Raw genomic sequence first — 20,290 nt, forward strand, 5'->3', positions numbered from 1 at the left:
CCTTCAGAGGGATCCAGCGCGTCCTCAGCCAATAGGAAGAAGTGCTAGTGATGGTGCAGATCTCATAGGTCCGCACAGTGTTTTGCTGATCGTCCCTCGAGCTCGCTTCCTCCCACTGAGGACAGAGACGGATCATAGGTGAGCTTTTCATTCAAAGCAATGCAGAGTGTTAGCTATAAGCTAACAGATTAGCTTTGATGTGTACCTGCGAGTCATCAGCAGGGTAGCTCGTCCATCTTAGGTCAGATGTGGCCAGCTTGGTGTTCATCAGCACATCTGAAACACAGACAGCAACAGTCAGCAAGTCCTGGGCAAATAAAACATCCTCTAAAAATCACCCAAAGTTCATCCCACTGCAGGTCTTCAGCAAACCTACTGAGCACTCCTTTAAAACCTCGACGTAGTCCTCTACAGGCAAGTCACCACACTCCCCTCAAATGCTCCAACGACATGCTTGCTTGTGCCCCTTGAAACATTCCTCAAACACCCTCCTTGAGTTTGTCAGCAACGTCCTCAAGCAGCACTGACGTCACTTGGGACCTTTCGAGACTTGTTGGACCGTTTTAAAGATCCCAGCAGCCTGCTAGAAGTGTTTCCAAACCTCTTAAAACAGCTGCAAATGTTATTTAAAACCTCTTAAAAGTTTGCTTAAAACCTTTTAAAAGACCCTCCTAAGGTCCTCAACATACCTTCAAGTCATGAGACTCCCAATGGACCCCCACAACCTTGTAAAGATCTCAAAAAGCCTCTTAACAGTCGCCCAAATGACCACAACAAACTGGTAATGTAAGAACACAACAACCTCCTGATGGTTCTTTGAAGCCTAGATGTGTTAAAGGTCCCTCGATTCCTCTTAAAAATAAAATATAATGTTTTGAAAGTGCATTAAAGTTATCTGTAAAACCCCTCGAGGTTATCAACAAGTTCCTCAAACAGCATTGATGCCACTTGGGAATCTTTTCAGACTCAATGGTCCCAGCAGCCTCCTATAAGTTTTTCAAAACCTCTAAAAAGGCCCCTAAATTCCCTAGAAATTCCTCCAAAGTTCTCTTAAATGCTCTTCAAACCACCTGTAAAACAGCTTCTTCCAACCTTATAAAGCTTAAAACCTCCTAAACGTCAGCCTGAAGCCTTCAAATCATCAGTCAAGGTGTATCAAAGCCTCTCAGCCACTCAGATGCCTCCAACACACTTGTATTTAATGCAAAAACTCTTCAATTTTACTAAAATGCCCCTTTGAAAACATCCCACGTGTCCAGAGCTCCTTAAAGTCTTTTTTAAAAATCACGTCTTTTACGACCTCTTTTGAAAACACCTAGGTGTCTCTGAAAGCTTTTGAAAAAGCGTTTGGAAAACCGCGTGAACTTGTGCACTCGCGTCCACAACCACTGGAAGCTCAACAAACCCCTGAAACCATCAGAACCGCTCGGTGACTCCGGCAGACAGAGAAACTCACGGAGGCCTCAGACGGAGCAGCAGTACCAGATCAGCTGAAGGCGGCGCTCTGATATGAGCTCTGATTTTTCACTGGAAGTCAGCAGGTTCAGCCAGACGACCCACAGGAGGTCTTTCAGCGGCTTCAATCAGGGAAAGTAAAAACACAGACGGTCATACAACACAAGGGCTTCTTTCTCCCTCTGCGTGTCTCTGTGGAGGAAGGAGGACAGGTGAAGAAGACCAGGCTACACCCCGACAAACACACATTCGAAGCATGCCTGCACATGTGTAATATCTGCCGTGAGTGATGGTGTGTAATCAGCGTTGGAGGAGAGAGGCTCAGGAGGCTTAACCCTGACACACACGGTGAAAAATGCAGACGTTTCTCACACTTTTCCCCTCTTCTTAAGCCTCTTAGACCTCCACAACCACCATATGTTCATATCAGTCCTCTGCAGAAAGTAGGCCCATACAAATACAACATTAATGCTGCTGTTTTCTGAGTATTTCTGTTTTCAGTCAGAGCTCAGCGCCGCAGAAAGAGAGCGATAAATCTAAGCGTGCTGGTTTCACTGCTGCAGGACTCATTTACACGGGAGGGTGGTGTTCCCCCACCTTTAATATGACAGGCCTCAGCACAGGCTTTGATGTTACTGCCTACATCCAAACAACGTAAACGTCTTGGTGCTGTAGTTCTGCATAAATCAGCGCGCCGCTCTGCTGCAAGCTTAAATTTAGCGTGTCACGAGCACAGCTGGAAGCACTGATGGGGGTGTTTTCTGAGATGTGATCTCACTTCCTCTTTAGCAGCGCTTGTTTAATACGCACCTTTGTTCATTTCTGCTGACTGTGACAGACAGGTGCCTTCAAAATAATACAAATACATCAATAAAATCATCGTGACGGCTTAGTGAGGCGCGTGGAAACATTTGAGGCCCGACTGACATTTTTTACATTTTTATGTGGCTCACTTCCTGTTTAGTGTCTGTGTCGCTTGCAGCTATTGGCTGTGATGGATGAATGTTTTCAAAATAACATAAATCCCACACGATGACTTTTGTTAGGCTGGAGTGTTTAGGCTTATAAAATCCAATATTATGGAAACTGGCCTTTGTTATTATTACAGATTTGCTTTTTTAAAAGATTAGTTCTCACAGTTACTTTATTCAAAATACGGAGGACATTTGTCAGTCGTGTAGGAACGTCTCCACGTGAACGGAGACTGTGAAGACACTTCAGGCTGGCTGTGCCGAAAAATATATAATAACTTTGTTTTGACTTGGCTTCATCCAGACTATAATATTCTTATTTACAAAGGGCATACGGTTAAAAAAAAGGTTGCATCTTGTGTAGACCAGGGCTGTCAAACATAAGGCCCAGGGGCCAGAAACGGGCCTTGTAAAGCTCCAATCTGGCCTGCTGGACTGCACTAGATTAAAGTTTAGACCTTTAACTGTATTTTCACGTTTCACACTTTGTGTAACTAATAAAGTTCTCCCTGTCTCTGCTAATAACACTACAGCAAAGTAATCAAGTAACAGACCAACAAAGAAATTAGGCCTGTGCGATACGACCAAAAGCTCATATCCCGATATAAGACATTTATCGTCCCGGCAACGATATATATCACACATCGTTTACATTTTCTGTAAATTCTGTGAATCTCTGGATTTTACTTTTTTTTTTGCAGGTCGTGCACCTGGAGTTAGTTGTTTCGACCGATGCATGAAACTATACATTTTTAGACATTTTCTTTGTGAGTATGTATTATTTATTAATTACCCCCGAGCTGCGGGGAAAAGTTCTAAGGTTCGAGTCTAAGGTTTATTTTTTTGCTTTTCATCTGTAAACACTCTGTGCACTCTTTCACTTGATTCAGTTTATTTTTTAAAATTTCAACAGACTTTTAGGCCAAAGTGCTCAGTAACAAGCAAATAAAATCCTATAATTTCAGCATTAACCACACTGCAGCCATATCATTGGTCAGATAACTGCATTAGAAATGTTTATAAGCCTCCAAGAGCCCACAAACAGTCCAGGGGTCCAGTTCAGGTACCAGCTAAGATGAAGCCTAGCAGACAAATTTCAACAGGATCTTGAGCTTTATTGTGAAAAGGTTTATGTGGAAAATAAACAAGCGGACGCAGGAGCCACGCGATGGTTTTACGGTCAACGCATAAAAACAGTCGCTTGTCTGTCTGCAGCGTGTTTATATTAAATATGAGAGAAAGAGAGAACCTTAAGAAATAAATACAAGATGTTGTTTTGTATTTTTTTCATACAAAACGATGAAAAAAAAATATACAAAAAATGCACATTTGTGACACCACAAAACAAACGATAGCGTAATGTGAATGTCATCGGATATATCGTTATATCGAACAGCCCTAAAAGAGATCAGAAAGAAATATTTTTATTTTTTTAATACAATGGGTCCACAGTAAATTAAATAAAAGACAAAAAAAGAGATTTTGTGTTAACTAACAAAACCTTTCAGTTTTATAATGAGTGTAATGAGCTACAGAACTGTTGACACACTCATTTCTTACACTTTAGGTTTCTGTCATTTACTACAGCAGAATTTCTCTATCATGGGGAAAAACACATATTATACTTGTATTTCCAGGATTAAAGCTGCACTGGACCATTTACGAATAAAGTGGCGTACGAGGTAAAATGAGTGTTAGCTTTAGAGGTGTGGGGGACGGTCCACACTAACTATTAAAACCTCTGATCGCACAGCTTTAAGACAAAGAAAGAAGAAAAGAAGTCCCCACCGATCCATACAATCTAAAATTTGTATTTCTTAAAAGGGAAAACTCAGCATTTTTCTCGACCGTGCACCCAGACCGTGTCCTGAACAGGTATCATTGAAAAATAAAATATAAATAAAAACTCATCCGAATAAAAACGTTTCAGGCTCCCCCCCCCCCCCCCCCCCCCCCCCCCCCCCCCAAAAGGTCTGAAAGAAGAAAAATGAAAGAAAAACTGTTCTTACAGTCTCTGATCTGAACCTTCAAACGGACACTTGTAAGTCTGATGTCCTTATAAGGTCTAGATCTAACCATGGTCCTCACAAAACAGGCAGACAAACGCACACACACACACACAAATACAGCTCTGGAGAGAGTGTGTGTGTGTTTGTGAGTCTGTGAGTCCACGTCAGTTACACTTCATCAGCTCTCTTTAACCAGATTAATAATCTGTAGTGGTGTGAAAAAACACACTGACCTGCCTGCGTCTCTCACACACACACACACACACACACACACACACACACACACACACACACACACACACACACCTGACTGACACAGATCAGCTTCACGTCACTTCTCGTTTTAATTAACCGACAGGCAGATTTAAACAGTTGGAGCGACTGGACTGTGTTGTTTTTGTGTGTGTGTGTGTGTGTGTGTGTGTGTGTGTGTGTGTGTGTGTGTGTGTGTGTAATTACAGCGTGGAGAAAGGGAAAGCGGCCCTTCCATCGTTCTGCTTGGCAGCAGCTGAGGAATGAAGCCGTCTGTAATTCTCCCCGGGTGTCTCAGGGCGCCTGTACGAAGCTCACGGACACAGATGAGCAGCGAGCGCCGAGTCAAGAGCTCACTGTGTGATGATTAATCTGCTGCAGCAGACGCTCCAACGCCAAGAGTGGAAAACATGATGGAAATGTGACCTCTGCCAGTGTGATATGCTCAGGAGAAGAAGGTCAGCGTCTCCTCACGCACACACGGGCCTCTTATTTCTTCACGGGGAGCTCCGATAAACTTCTAAACTTAGGAAAGCAGTAGAAACACTTACGGTGCTTCTACTTTTGGGTCTGCTATTGTACTAATAAATCCTAGGAAACCACAAAAAACCAAGAGACACAGAGTTGAGTCTCAACATTAGTAGTGTGGCTGCCATGTTAGTGCAGTTAGAGCACGAGAGGTTCAAGTGCTATGCTATCAGCTAGCTTGACTGGCTATCGAGCTGCATCCACAGACTTCGTGCTCAGTAACAAGCAACTAAAATCCTACAATCTCACCATTAACCACACAGCATCCATATCATTGGTCAAAGAACTGCATTAGAAATGCTCTAAAAGACTCCAAGAGCACACAAACAGTCCAGAGGTCCAGCTCAGGTACCAGCTAAGGTGAAGCCTAGCAGACAAGCTAGCAGCTACACCCGCCTGTAAGTCATGGAAGCCCCGACACTTCAAATGCTGCAAAATGTAAGCCTGAGTTATGAGATATAAAACCAAACTGACTTATAAAGTGATAAACATGTAGTGGCTTTAAAAACAAAAGGGATGGATGACAGAGCCCTGTGGAACTCCACCACCTAAGCAAACACTGATCAGAAAACGCTTCAGCTCATATACGCTTCATATACACATGTGCTCATGTTGTATTATTATGTTTAGTCTGTTATAAATATACAAGCCTGACTCTGTTTCTCTGTGTGAGTCTAAAGAGCATCTGCAGTGTTTTTATTTGACGGCATGTCAGATGTTCACAGGCTTTGCCAAAGTCCAAGTACTTTTACTGCAGTTGGACATTTTTAGCCTGGTGGTGTGCAGGGATGTTAGAGGAACAGCAGGTTTTGCCGCTGACATAATTTTAGGGTTCAGGTTGTGTAGCAGTTTTAGTGACACTCCCCTCTGGTATGCTCTCGTCTTTCCTCCCTTCAGGATGTCCACGGGTTCATGTATCTGATCTACTGCAGCACCTGAATGCCTCGCCGCTCCCTCTGACACCGCGGGGCTGTGATGTCATGCTATGTGATCAGGGATACGGCCTCGGATCTTAAGTGCTGGATGCGCAGTCAGGTGATAGCAAACGCCGCAGAAACCTGCGGTGATGTGACACGAGATCGCCGAGCCTGCAGGTTCGTCTCCTTTTTGTTGATTTTCTAAAAGCCGCCACATTAACTCGTTTTTCTGAAGCTGCTGAAGTTATGAGCTCCAAGTCTCGACCGCAGAGGACGAATAAAGTTTATGCACACGCGTTTCTAATCAGCATCGCAGCCTGAGCCAATTAAAGCCTCAGCATGTGTGTGTTTGGTTTACATCCATATAGACTCTGTAAACTGCACACACACACACAGAGTCCTGTGTTTGCGAGGACTGGGGTCTGGATCCTCGGACCAGCAGAAACGTCCCCGCGCTGCTGCACTCTGGTCCTCACAAACATACAAAGGAAGGAACACACACGCTGTAAACAGTGCATCTGCGATAAGAGTGCATGACGAGGACACGGAAATTACCATGACAACGCTGGCGGGATGTTTACACAAGCCGTTCGGGCTGCGTGTGTGTTGGTGTGTGTGGTCTCGTGCTGCGACTTGCTCTCTAATAAACCCGATTATCTCACTCCTTCTCTCTCATTCCTCGACTCCTCGTTCCTTCTCCTGCCTTTTACTCTCTCCTTCTTCTTCTTCTGCTTCAGTTGCTGCTTTTCTGCTCGCTGAACTTTGTGCGATTTTTAATCTCAAAGATCTAAAAACAACCATCTGACCGGCTGTGCAGGAAGAGCAGAGAAACCTAACGAACGTTTGACTCTGGTGCAGATTAAGATTTGTACTGAATGTCATGTGATGTGACTCCACATCAGGGCTAAAAACCACACATCGTACCAGCCTGCACTAATGAAACACCCCGCGCACTCAGTGCTTTAAGTACTTCCAGAGGGTCACTTCATTTGCTCAGTCTTGTTAAAAGACAACAAACAAGAACAATGGCGCTTTTTCATTCTGCAAACGTCAATGACGTGTTCTCTTTTTGTGGAAACTTTGGTGCAGGATGTGGAGAAAACTGCAGATTTATGGCTGATTTTGGGGCTGTAAAGGATGTTCTAACTTTAGCAGAGACAGCTGCAGATCAAACGGGCCAGAGCTTGGATACACTGCCTGGAAAAGGTGAGGGGACAAAGTGTGGGTCCGTGGATGCCTCCCTCTGTCATCACACTGCAGCCAGGATCATCATGTGGCTCAGCTCAGTTTGTTAGAGGATAGTTTCACATGTATGTCATCAGCAGGAGGCATTAATTCACAGATGAATGGTATCTTCCCATTAAAATTGATGTCATTAATCAGTTCCTGGTCCAAACGCTCCTTCAGGCACCGCTGAGAGATAAAAAGGTCCAAATTAGCTCAGTTCCAATAAAACGGTCAGTGTGGCTGTTCGCCCACGTGTTCCAATAAAGTCCAGGTGTTCCTGACAAAGGTATGAGGTTCAGCTGAGTTATTAAAGATTTATGCTTCAGCGGGAAAAACTGTGCTGTAACTGCAAGCCTCTTTGAAACCCTACGCTGTAACCTGACGTGCATCTCCCTGGAAATGGAAATACACGTCGCCACAGCTGCAAACGCTGTGATTGGTCCGTTCAGCTCCATAGATTTCTTCCGTCTGCTTTTTCACCACAATGTTCAAATTCATCAGTGAGAGAATAATGATCCTAGCCTCAGTGTGATGGAAGAATAATCACAACATCAACATAAGGACTCACATATGTCAGTAAATTCCTGGAAGGAAGCAGCTAGACACCACTATCTGGTGGAGTTAGTGGAGGAGTTAGTGGAGTAAGCATCGTGCCTGGGGATATTTGGTATGGAGACTGGAGCAGCCAGGCTCTGAACCACCAACCTTCTGATTAGAAGATGACCTGCTCTACCTCCTGAGGTCCGCCATCCTCAGTAAGTGTTAGGGGTGGGGAAAAATCGATACTGTGTATTATCGTGATATTTTGTTTGCTAATAATGTATCGATACAGGGACAGCAGAAATCGATATTTTGTTACAAAGAAGGTTTTTGTGCTCTGACTTCAGAGCAGGTTGATCCTTTTTCTGAGCAAGAATCCTGACACTGTCCAAATGTGTTTAACTTGTTTTGGCAGCAATAAACATGACAGTTTACTTATTTTAATTTAAGACATGTTTTATTTTAATTAAGTTTAAAACTTTTTTATTTAACGTAAAATTATATTTTGTTTTAATTTACTTTCAAATTCTTCAGTTGCTGAAGGGGCTGCATAGTTTTCATGAATTGCATAGTTCAGAATAGCTATAATTGTACCAGATGGTTGCGTTCAGTTAAGTTGGACTAGACTGTAATACAAACCGTTCAGTTTATAAAACTGACTGAAATGAGAGAAAGACTGAGTGCGAGACTTTGATATTAGATAAAATGAATATTGATAAAGTTTACCTTTATGTACAGAATCTGAATATCGCAAAATATTTTTTAAAAATTGCAATAATATCGTATCGTGCGTTGTATGGTGATTCCCACCTCTAGTAAGTGTTTGGTTTGGTTCACACCCAGTGCCAACAGGCTGAACTGAATAGTCAGTTAGAGAAACCACACCAAGCTTTGTACTGGATCTTATCATTGCACTTCACTGGAATGATGAGCACAGACAAGGTAAGCCTTTACTGGACACTATGTTGGTTCTACTTGTTTCTGATGTGTATATTTACTGTACGTCTTAAACACACATTTCATTGCCAGCAGACAGACAGTGTTTGTATAATTTAAGAGAGTTTCATGGAGGAACAGATGTTCAGGTTGTGTTTGTTCCTGCTCGTCTTCATCGCTCTCTGTTTGAGCACCTTATCTTCTCTCTGTCAACACTCCGATCGATGATTCAGGCTGTTTGAACTGCCTCTGACTCATTTCACATGTCAGGAATCTTCCACAACGAGCTGCAGCTCTGTTTGTTCTCCTCAGCAATCAGCACATAAAACATCTGAAAACATAGGAGGACGGTTAAAACTTGCCCTGCTAGTGATATTTACTCAATCCTCAAAGACTCTTTGAACCATCCGGTTGGAAAAATGTTCCACAGCTGCAGAGATTATCCAACAGTCAACTGGAAGAAATCACACTGAGAACATTTCTGCTTCTTACATGTGACAGTTTATAAAATATCGGAGTTTTGGCCCGCGGACAAATCAAACCACCTGAGGACGTCTGTCTGGAGAATGGAAAGTTACTCGTTAGCTGTAGAGGAGGAACTCAGGCTGACTGCGTTCGCATCCAGATGGTTCAAAGCGTCCTTAAAGGATCAGTCCACTTTATTTCAGCCTGCTGTAGTTCCCATTAGTGTGTCCGCCGTGTCTCTGTGGGTCATGCTCACCTCTGCTGTAGAGAGTCAAGGAAACAAAGTGCAAGCTCCGAGCAGCTTTCCCCAACCCTTCAAAAAAATGGAGTTTTACATTAATTTTCTTTTCCTCATTTACTCCAATGCCTACAGTGAAACTATGACTGAATGTATGCCAATACCTGACTGCACTAATGAGGCCGATTTCCACTGCAGGAAACAGGTTATTTCAAGTCAGAGTGCACCTTTGTGACTGTTCCAACCACAGGAACTGCCCCCGCAGGACCTCTTCCAGGGATGTTTTTGCGGAGAAAGAAAAATAGGGCCTACTCCATTATCTCTTTTCCATCGACGTGATGCCAGTGCGGAGCCAATTCTGCCTCTGTGCCTTTTGACAACCAGCCCACATTTCAACAGGTTTGAAGGCTGAACTTTACAAAGGGAAACCGGGGGTAATTTACGCGAGGAAAAACGAAATTCATGGAGGCCGCAGCATCTGTGGGCTCCTTCTACCAATCACTGGTGAATGTCTTTTTTGGCAAAATGTGGGAGATATTTTCAGTCGTAGAAAGTGGTTTAGTTTTTGTTTGGTTAATTTGAAATGCATGAAACTGGCTCTAGATTAGGCACTCACAATGAAAAGAGGAGTAAGGTGCATTCAAAAGGTAATTCACATTAAATATTTAAGACTTTAAAAAGACTGCACATGTGTTTTCTCTGCATTACAATAATACAGTTTTACCCGCAACAAAGTTATTTATTTAATGTGACATGTTTGCCAGACAAAACATAACTTAAACAAGTAAATCAATCAGTGATTGGATGTTATGCATTTAAACAATTTGGGTTTATCAGGCTAGTTATTATAATTAAAAAAATAACCATCCTAGAGCCTTCACATTAAGTTTATTATATTGTTTATCGAAAATGACTTGATTGAAATGGATGGAAAGCTTTTGTGCAATTAAAAACCTCATCTGACATATCTGAATGTAGGCACTTCCAAACATCGCTGAAACACTACTGGGTGGGCTCCGTTACCCACTTAACTCAGAACAAACACAATTTCTTAAGCCGATGAAGGAAGATGGAGAACAGCAAACACTGTGAGAATTCACCATAAAAGCAACAAACACAAAAGCAGCCGCCAGCTCTTGGTCAGCTGTGCCTACACTCATAGAACCGTGGTTACGTAACTTTGACGCTCGTTAAACTTAGTGAAAGCAGTCGGGTGAAGGTTCCCAAAACTTTCCACTGTTCATCGTATAGGCTCCAAAAAGATGAAAGAACAGGAAAATTTAGAAACGTCATTAAAATCCTCTTTTCTGGATGAGGTTTGAAGTTAGAAAATGTAATGATTCAAACTTTAGTGTTCTGAATCAGTTTTAATGATGGAGGCGGTGAGCTGAAAAATGGAAACAGGAAGGTTCGATGGGATGATTACAGAGCTGTTCAGCTATCGACTGTTTTGACATTACATTATAGCTTTAGGCTTTCCACCCTGGGGGGTGGAGCCCTCTGGGAGGACATAAAGCCATTGTGGGGGTTGGTGTAGGGGTGTAACATGAAATCAAAGGCTTTGATGGCGTTTGAGAGAATTACCCTTGGTTATGGACATTTTTCACTGAACCTAATCATTCGGTGACTAAATGTGAGGTGAAGGAACTTTTATTAGCTTCAGAAAAAGCTTGAGATCACAGCATCAGCGTGCGTCACTCTCAGTTAAGGTAGTTTGACTTCCTGCTGCTCTGGACGCTTTCCCAGAATCCTAAAATTGTCCTCTAAGCAAATCTTCCCTCTGCTCCAACATGAAAGATTTTAATCTGCTTCTACAGTTATGAAAAGCTTGTTTTGACTATGAAACAGAGACACAGCTTTGAGAACAGGTAACACCACTGTTTTACTATTATTACTACTTTTTAATGAATGTGTTCTTTTAACCAGCGGAGTTCCCCTGGGCTCTGTTGTTGGTCCTCAGCCATTCTGGTTTAACCTCTTTCACTGTAATATAAACCATCCACAAATCATGTAAAATTATAGTCTTGCTAAATAACAGAGCTGAAAGCGTTAAATATCTGCCTGTCACAGCACGTCGGACAGGGTGAGGTTACAAACAAAACTTCATCTGATGAAGATTTCTTAAATCCTGACGGTTTTCCACGAAGTATTCCATATAGAGAAAAACTAAGGGGTTTTTTTTCTACACTTATTTTTAATGTTTTTTAATGTAATGATGGGTGTTGTGGGGCACATGTCACAAAGGTTAAAGGGGAACTTCATATTTGTATCAGTAACATTTTAAGCAAATGATCTTATATATTCTCTAAAGTTTTTATTTTGTGGGCAAACTGAAGACACTGAGATCATATCTCTTTAAAACATATTTTTAGCTTTGCTCTCAGCTGTTGTTCTGCCTGTTTATTTACCATCTGTGAATAAATGTGCAGATGCTGTGGTTTACTCCAGGCTCCTCAGAGATAGGTTCTTCTGCATCACAACATGAAATATTTTCCTTCAGCTTTTCAAATTATGCTTTAATAATTATATTAATTCAAATGTAATAGTTTTACAATATTATTATGTATACATTATATCGGTTATGGTAACAGCAAATACTAATGTGAACGCTTTATTGGTGTCTGATTCTTATGAATGTTGGGACTCAGATGGGTGTTCACTGTTAGTGTGTTTACAATCCTAAACCCTCCTCTACCTGGTCAGGTTATTTTTTACACTGAAAAATGCAAACACTTTTAACTTTGAGAGAACAAAATTCCTATTTTTGTGATTTTAAATACATTATTAATATTACTTTCTTTAAAAACTTCACGTGCTTCTCTTTCTGGACATACCATTTGTGCACTCATTTAAATGTTACAGCTGATATTGTTAGAAAGGTCAAACCTAACATGTGGCTGGCATTTTATTTTGAAAATCCTGGCGGCACTCTCACAGGTCTCATATGCCCGTCTTTATTGTGAGTGTGAGGGCTAAACCTCCAAAGGGCCAATCAACAGATTAACAAACCGGCACTTAACATGTAAATCCTCAGTCAGAAATTAAATCCAGCGCCTTTAAAGGGATTTATGGACGGAAGAAAGGCGCCGAGAGGGAGAGGTGGAGGCAGGAGAAAGAGGTGGAGAGGGGGAGGTTTGGTGTGTGCGCGGGGTTAAAATAAGAACAACAGAACAAAGACAAGAGGAGAGAAAAGACAGGGAGCAGATGGAGCACAATATGTGGACACACCCACAGTAAAAAAAGCTTCTGCGGCACCAGAGTCCAGAGGAAAGACGTCTAATTTAACCACTTTAGCTAATTTCACTGTTTTTATGTGAGAAACTCCTGATTTCATGTGACCCTCTATGCTGAGAGGTGGAGCGCGAGAAGCCGGCACAGAGAGCGAAGCTCAACCGGGTGAAGCAAAGCTGGATGATCCTTCAAAGGGTTAAACAGTAAAGTCCCAGAGAGGCTTCAAACAGCCTTCAGAGTCTGAACACACACACACACACACACACACACACACTATTGTTTTCTAACTGGTAATTTTCTGGTTTGGCAGGAAACAATGATCCTGCTTCCAGCACACACACAAACACACTCAGCTGCTGATTAACCTGCCGTTAAAGAGCGAGTGTGTGTGAATCTGTTATTTATTTATCCTCAAGTCTTCCTGAGTGTCTGTTTGTGTAAACTTCAGTCGACTGCACACACGCTCACGAGGCTGCTGAGGTTTAATACGGTCGTGAGTTCCTCTAATGTCCGCTCGAGACTAAAGCGCCGACTCCATCCTCGGACTAAAACGTCCATGTTTACAGCACAAATGAATACAATCAGTCTGAGACAAAAACACTGAGAAACAGAAGTGTAGTGGTTTATTGAGGCAGAGATGCAGATTAATGACAGAGGCAGGAGGTGTTGAGAAACATGAGGACGTGTGTATAAGAACCTCAGAAGCCGTCACTCAAAGCATTTTAGGCCTAGTTCAGAGTTTCTGTGGAGACAGGTGTTGTTTTACAGGTGGTGGAGTTCCACAGGGCTTCATTATCGGTCCTCTACTTTTTATTCACATGTAATTATGCTCGTTTCTAACAGCACAACTGTGAAGGAGGATGAATGCCTTAATAACTCTGCTGTTTAAACTGTAACAAGGCTTAAAGTTTGCATTATTAGGGTTGTAGCTAAGTTTTTGCTGTTGGAGCCTTTTTAATGGCACTACCTGACCAATGACATGGCTGCCAGAAGTCTCGGCTCCGGTTTTAATGAGTGAAATGTTACCGAGCACTAACGAGCAGGTATCTGTAGATCAATAACCCTGCAGCTAAACCATTTATCAGCTATCAAACAGTTTGTTGTTTCAGCTCTCAGACCCTCGGCCCCTGCGTCTCTACTTCCTGTCCTCTTCCTGTTGGGGAGGGGGGTCACGTGACAGTCAGCTGCTCCTTTGTGTTGACAAACGGCATGATAGATAAGGTATTGGTAACCAGTCACATGCTGATCTGAAGCAGCTGCAGCACCGTTGGTTTCCTGCCTGCTGGTTTTAAACTGGCTCCCCTCAGCGGGTATCAGCACGCATGTTTAACAGTTTTAAAGCTGGTTTAGGTTTTTTGGGGCGTCAACAGGCGCTCTGGAAACAGCAGCTTCTCTGATCACATGACCGCTTTATCAGGAAAACTAAACCGTGTCACATTTAGCTGGTCCTAATAAACCGGCGAGCTTCTGCTCTCTGAGCTAACACAGCCTGAAAGCGCTAACGCTGATTTGTTATCTCCAGATGGCCCTGAAGCTAAAAACTGAATTTAAACACGGTGGAGTCGCGTGATGACAGAAGGATGATTGTTTTTACTGCTGCTCAGACACAGCACTGAACGTGTAAGAGGATTCCTGATCAATAACCAATAAATCCTCAAATCAGCTGCAGTAAAAAGCTCCAGAGCTCTGTCTGAGCGTGCTCTGTCTGAGGGAGCTCAGCTCAGCCTGGGCTCCTCTCACGTTAGAGCTCAACAACAAAAACCGGAGAAACGCTGGAGCCGACTGAGCGCGCTCAGACGGCGTCCTGCTCGGTCACAGCCGATGATAGGCTCACGGTAAACTGTGAGTGTGCGCTCTCAGTGACTACTGATTTTTTCTGTTTACTTCTCAGTGAACAGGATGCTTCCTCGTTTCTTATCGTTTTATTCTCACGTGTTTATTTATTTCCCCCCGTGTTTGCTGTCCTGATGTCTGATTGGCTCTTTCAGATTTTATCATGATGTAAATAAAACACGTTAACAAAATGTTTGACACTTTTTTAAAAGCACATAAGTTTTCAGTTTAAGTTTTACTGTAACGCACAAAATATAAAAGGTTGGATTTGAGTGAATCTGATTTCTAATCTGATCAGCACAAACATTTCTACACACTTTATCTTCTAAACAGCAACTTTAAGTCACGGTTGAGATTTTTCTCATGTTTTATGTTTGTGTTGTGTTAAAACTAAAACAGTGAGAACACAAACACGTTCAGCTGTTTCCACCTAAAGCCTCAAACTGTCTGCTGTTCTGTTTTGCTCGACCTTGACCTTTGACCTGCCGTGTGTCCCGCTCACAGCCACAGCTAACATGTCATTACTGTGGAGGCTCCTTAGAATGAGTGAAGAAGTAAACCGCAGAGCCACAACAACACAACAACAGCCCTCATCAGACCCTCAGAGCGCCACATGGCTCCACGCCGTCGCCCTGCAGAGGCTCACAGAGGCGGGGAGGCTGACCCGCAGCCTCGGTATGAGCAACGGACGCAAGCAGTTAGTCAGCTACTCATGAACATGCAGGTAAAGGTGTGCACAGCTCACTACCTGCACCTGCTTACAGGCACAAGGTCTTCTCGCTGTGCAGTGTCACAGGAATCCTATTTATCATAAACCACAGGGTCAAACCCTGAACACAGACCTGCTGATGGGACAGACGGAGCCAAGAAACCCGAGTTTACTGCAGTAAAGACGGATTTCACTGCCGCAGAGTCTGAGCGGCAGTGAAAGCACATCAGTTGTACATTTGTGTACTTTTGTTTGAATATTTGTCAAACTTCTCTGAGCTGAATGTAAAAACGTATTAACCACAGAAGAAGAAGGAAGGGGTCCGGTTTCCCCTCCGAGGTGTGTGACTGAACCTCTCTCTGAGGCTCGATGGGTCTGTAACATTGCGTCATCGTTTCTGGGCCGATGCAGTCTGATCGATCAGCAGCTGTGGTCGATAACGAGTGTATTGATCAGTACTCACCTTCCTCCGCCCTGCAGGAGCCCAGCAGCACCGCCAGCAGCGGGAGGAGCAGCAGCCCGCGGCAGGAGGAGGCCCGGCCGTGGGCCACGGGGCCCCGCTGAGCCCCCATTACTCCGTCCCGGTCGCACCTATCGATCACCGATCACTGACGTCAGCTGGGCTCGGTCTCCGCCGGCCGCGCGCGCCTCATTGGAGCCGAAAAGTTCGAGAAAAAGAAAAAAGTCCTCAAAGTGTCCAAGATGGAGGCCGGAGGGAGTCACGGCACCGGCTCCTTCAGCCGCTCCGAGCTCTCAGCCTGCTCTCTGCTCCCACCCGGCTCCCCCTCATTCCTCCATCCCCTCCTCCTCTCTCCTCCAGCGTAGAGCAGCGGGGCGCGGCTGCCTGCGAGGCCGTCTGAGGAGCAGCGAGAGGCGGCTTGGAGAGCGCGCAGGGGTCGGTGGGACAGCTGGAGGTGGGGGTCCCGAACCACAGACACACTCACTCACACACACAGCCGCAGTTACAGTCACACACAGCGCGGACACACACTCTCGGAGCTCGCACCAGCGCTCCCAGTGCTTCCAGTCTGCGGCTCCAGCTCACACGCGTACAAAAAGTTGAGAACAAAAGCTGCTCCAACTTTCTGCCTCCACCTCTGGATGAGACCACGCCCACACACCCGCAGCCGCAGTGTGAGTGGCTGAAGGAGCCTGCCATTCCAAAGGGGGCGGGGCTCAGCGAAGACAGTCTGTGAAGGAATGTGGAGAGAACGTGTCTGCGCATGTCTGTTTTTGAAACCTGGAGACCAAATCGACCAAAAACTTCAAATTCCTTAAAAAAGCAGGGACGGATCTATACGCGCGGCAATGTGCCCGATTTGTGGCGAAGTGTGTAGTTAGTGTGTTGTGTTGTTTTGTGTAGTTTGTTGTGTAGTCACTGTATTGTTTCGTATGACAATGAGAGTAATAATGAATGTCACAAAGCAGTGTAAACTGTCTCCAGGTCGAAATCCAGACTGTTGTCAAGGTTTATCCCCGTGGTGTTCTCCTGCGTCCTGTTTTTACCGGCACACATAATTTGTGGGCATCTTATCGTGACACCTGATTGTTTTGGTTTAGTTTTAGTAGTATTTTAAATGGTTGTACAACAAACGGAAGATGCATTGGCTGCATGTTTAGATAAATAGCTGTTTATAAGCTTATTTTTTACCAAAATGTGTGCAGAAAATAATTTACTAAACATGTGGTTTTTACAAAACATATAACTGATAGTAGGATTTTATGTTTTTGTGTGATTTCAGATCAGTTGTGTTACTACAGAATGTCAATAAAAAAAACAACTGAAAATTCAGACACGTGAGTTTGAGCCGGAAAGAATGATCCCAAGCAAGGCAGCGGAGAAAGGATAAAATACTAATGGAAAATCAAAGCGAGTCAAAATGGCCAATTATATTCTGGACCTCAGAGGGTTCATCCAACAAATCCTGACAAATTTGGCTTCAGATTTTGTTCATGACATCTTTTGTTTTCAAACAAAAAAAGGTGAAACTTAAGTGAGACTTGTGTTTGTAATGAACCGCCCCATGGCTACATGTTTATTTATTATACAGGCGACACAGTAAATACAATGAAAACTCACATGTTTAATTTAACTGAGATGTTCATTCATGTGAGCTGAGAAAATAGACTGTATTTATATCAAACGTGTAAACCTACTGCACTTGACTCATTTTAGACACATGTACCTGCACGTGTGTTTTTTAAAAGCTTTCATTTTGCCACCCTATTTGATTTTCATGCCACCCTAAGAAAATTTCTCTAGTTCAGCTCCTGAAAAATTAAAGAAATTAAATAAAATATGAACAAAATGATCAAACCAGCTTTAATAAAAGTCTAAACAAATCATATTTTCTGTGTTTTAATCTGTCTGTTGTCTTTCTAATCAGGGCTGAATCATCAGTTATAAAAAAAGCTGATGAACACACATGGTACTGACACATATCTGCATCACTGTGCTGCGCTTTATTACTTTATTACACATTTATTATACATTTATTACACATTTATTACACTTTGTCTTATTTATTTATTCCTGTTGGTTCTAATCAGTGGTCAGTACTTTTGACAGTGGGAAAAAGTCACATTTCAGCTTGACGAGAAGTCCTGTGTGTGTGTGTGTGTGCGTGTGTGTGTGTCTGTGTGCGTGCGTGTGTGTGCGTGGTGTGTGTGTGTGTGTGTGTGTGCGTCGTGTGTGTCTGTGTGTGTGTGTGTGTGTGTGTGTGTGTGTGGTGTGTCTGTCTGTGTGTGTGCGTTGTGTGTCTGTGTGTGTGTGTGTGTGTGTGTCTGTGTGTGTGTGTGTGTGTGTGTGTGTGTGTGTGTGTGTGTGTGTGGTGTGTGCTGTGATTGTGTGTCTGTGTGTGTGTGTGTGTCTGTGTGTGTGTGTGTGTGTGTGGTGTGTCTGTTTGTCTGTGTGTGTGTGTGGTGTGTGTGTGTGTGTGTGGAGTGTGAGAGAGAGAGAGAGAGAGAGAGAGAGAGAGAGAGAGAGACTGTGCTGATGTTGTTTCTGGTTCGTTTTCTCCACATTAAAGATAAAACAGCAGAAACTGAAGCAGGGTTCCTCTCTCTCTCTCTCTGTGGGTGTTTGTTATGTAAATGTCTCTCGTCCTGTCTGACAAACTAAATCCACACCTGAGGGGGAGGACACTCCTCAGCAGCCATGCTTTCACTCTCAGGTAGTTTCTGACCTCCTGCAGAAACAGTCACACCTGCAGTGACTCCCCAAACATGGAGGGAAGGAGCTGCACTGCCTCCACAGCATTCTTCAGCTGAGGAGACACTGGAGCCTCCTTTAGGGAAGGACAGGAGATAAATCTATCCCATAATCCTCAGCGGCACGGCCTCGGATTGTTCATGAAAACGAACATCAGCACGACTGTTGAAGAGTTTCCAGCAGTTTGTTGTGAGGAGGAGGTGAAGTGTTTTCTGGATGTTTGGAGTTAAACTGGTCAGACTGGTGAGGATCCAGGTTTCCGTTTTAACTGTCACGTTAAAGGGGGCGGGGTTACAGTCAGGCTGAAGTTTCTCACCTGCAGCTCCATGAAGACAGGTGAGAGCGGGCGAGAGACATTCAGTCCCGACAGAGAGAGAGAGATGAAAGGAGGCCGAGAGCTCCTCTTTCTCCCAGTCTGAGGACAAAAGACAGAGTCAGGTGTCCTCCTCCTCCTCCTCCTCCTGCTGCTGCTCTTTGTTTCTGCTCTTTGTCGGCAGAGGTGTGAACGGCCCGGAGAACAAAGCAAGGAGAGGAGGAGGAGGAGGAGGAGGAAGGATGGAGAGGACAGGAGGCCTGTGGGAAACTGTCACCTGACTGACGAGCGGACACGTTTGACAGACAGGTGAGAGTCCCGCCCCCCAGTGATGTCACAACAGCGGAGGAAGACACGACGATTCAAAATGCAGAAATAAAAATAATCATTCAATTAAATTAAATTGAAAAGGTGAAAAACAAAATAAAATGAATTTAAAATGACAAAAAAATATAGCAAGAGAGTCGAAATTAAAAAGAATTCCTAAAATAAAAAAAAGTCAGATAAATCGGAAAAATCAAGAATTTAAAAGTTTAAAACCTAAAACTTAATATTATCAGAAGTGAAAAGAAATAAAATCAGAACTGCAGAAAAATGAAACAGAGAAATTTTTAAAATAGCTAAAAATGATTGAAACAAATAAGATAAATAAAAATAAGGGATTAGTAAATAACAACGAAAAGACAGAAAAACTATTATGAAAAAGACCAAATATTATTTATATTTTATTTTTAATTAGTGGAAAAAATATTAAAAAGGTTAAAAAATATAAAAATCATAAAAAAAATTTATTTAAAAAAAGAAATGAAACTATTAAACTGCACACAAATAAAAAACAAAAACAAAATTTAAATAGAGGTATAAAATATGTACTTATAAAAAACCATAATGGGAAACACAAAATGCAGAAATAAAGTAAAAATAAAGAATAAATAAATACTAACTGAGAAAAGGGATTTTTTTTAATTAAAAGAACAAAAACAAAAATAAGAAAATGATTTAAAAAAAAAAATCATAAAAAAATAGGAAACATTTAAAATATTATAAGATTAAACCCCACCTGGAAATAAAAACAAACAAATAAAGTAAAAAGAAAAGATCTAATAAAACTTTTGCTAAGCAGAAACTGTAACGACCTCAACACCGGCGTGAGCAGCACGAGTCCGTCAGAGCCTGAGATGGTCTGAGCGCGTGCAGAGGAGGGATGGGGGGGTGGAGGATGAAGGTGGAGCTGCAAGCAGGGGAAACACAGGAAGAGCTCAGATTCATGGGTGAAGGAGGGTCGCTGAGACGGAGAACATCCACTTTCTTATTCCTTAATAAAGAGTCCAGGTGAAAAAGTGGACTTCACGCCTCCCCTCTCTCACTCAGTAACAGTGAGTGTCGGTCGTCCCATGTGACCTGGCAGTGGAAACGTCCCTCCAGCCTTTGGTCTCCTCTCGCAGCAGATCAGCC

General features: G+C 43.1%; 1 protein-coding gene across 1 annotated transcript in view; it reads right to left on the minus strand.

Annotated features, from left to right (window-relative positions):
- Window positions 1–16,402, minus strand: part of LOC102310961 (ephrin type-B receptor 4b) — a gene marked incomplete in the record, with an annotated part of 40,854 nt that extends 24,452 nt beyond the window's left edge. Inside the window, 3 exon segments of the mRNA XM_042215677.1 lie at window positions 1–115; window positions 206–276; window positions 15,775–16,402. Of these exon segments, the coding sequence (XP_042071611.1) occupies window positions 1–115; window positions 206–276; window positions 15,775–15,883 (295 nt within the window).
- Window positions 16,403–20,290: the final 3,888 nt, after the last annotated feature.

This window comes from Haplochromis burtoni, unplaced genomic scaffold, assembly GCF_018398535.1.
Source record: "Haplochromis burtoni strain Fernald_Lab_line unplaced genomic scaffold, NCSU_Asbu1 Contig_790, whole genome shotgun sequence".
Taxonomy (NCBI): Eukaryota; Metazoa; Chordata; class Actinopteri; order Cichliformes; family Cichlidae; genus Haplochromis; species Haplochromis burtoni.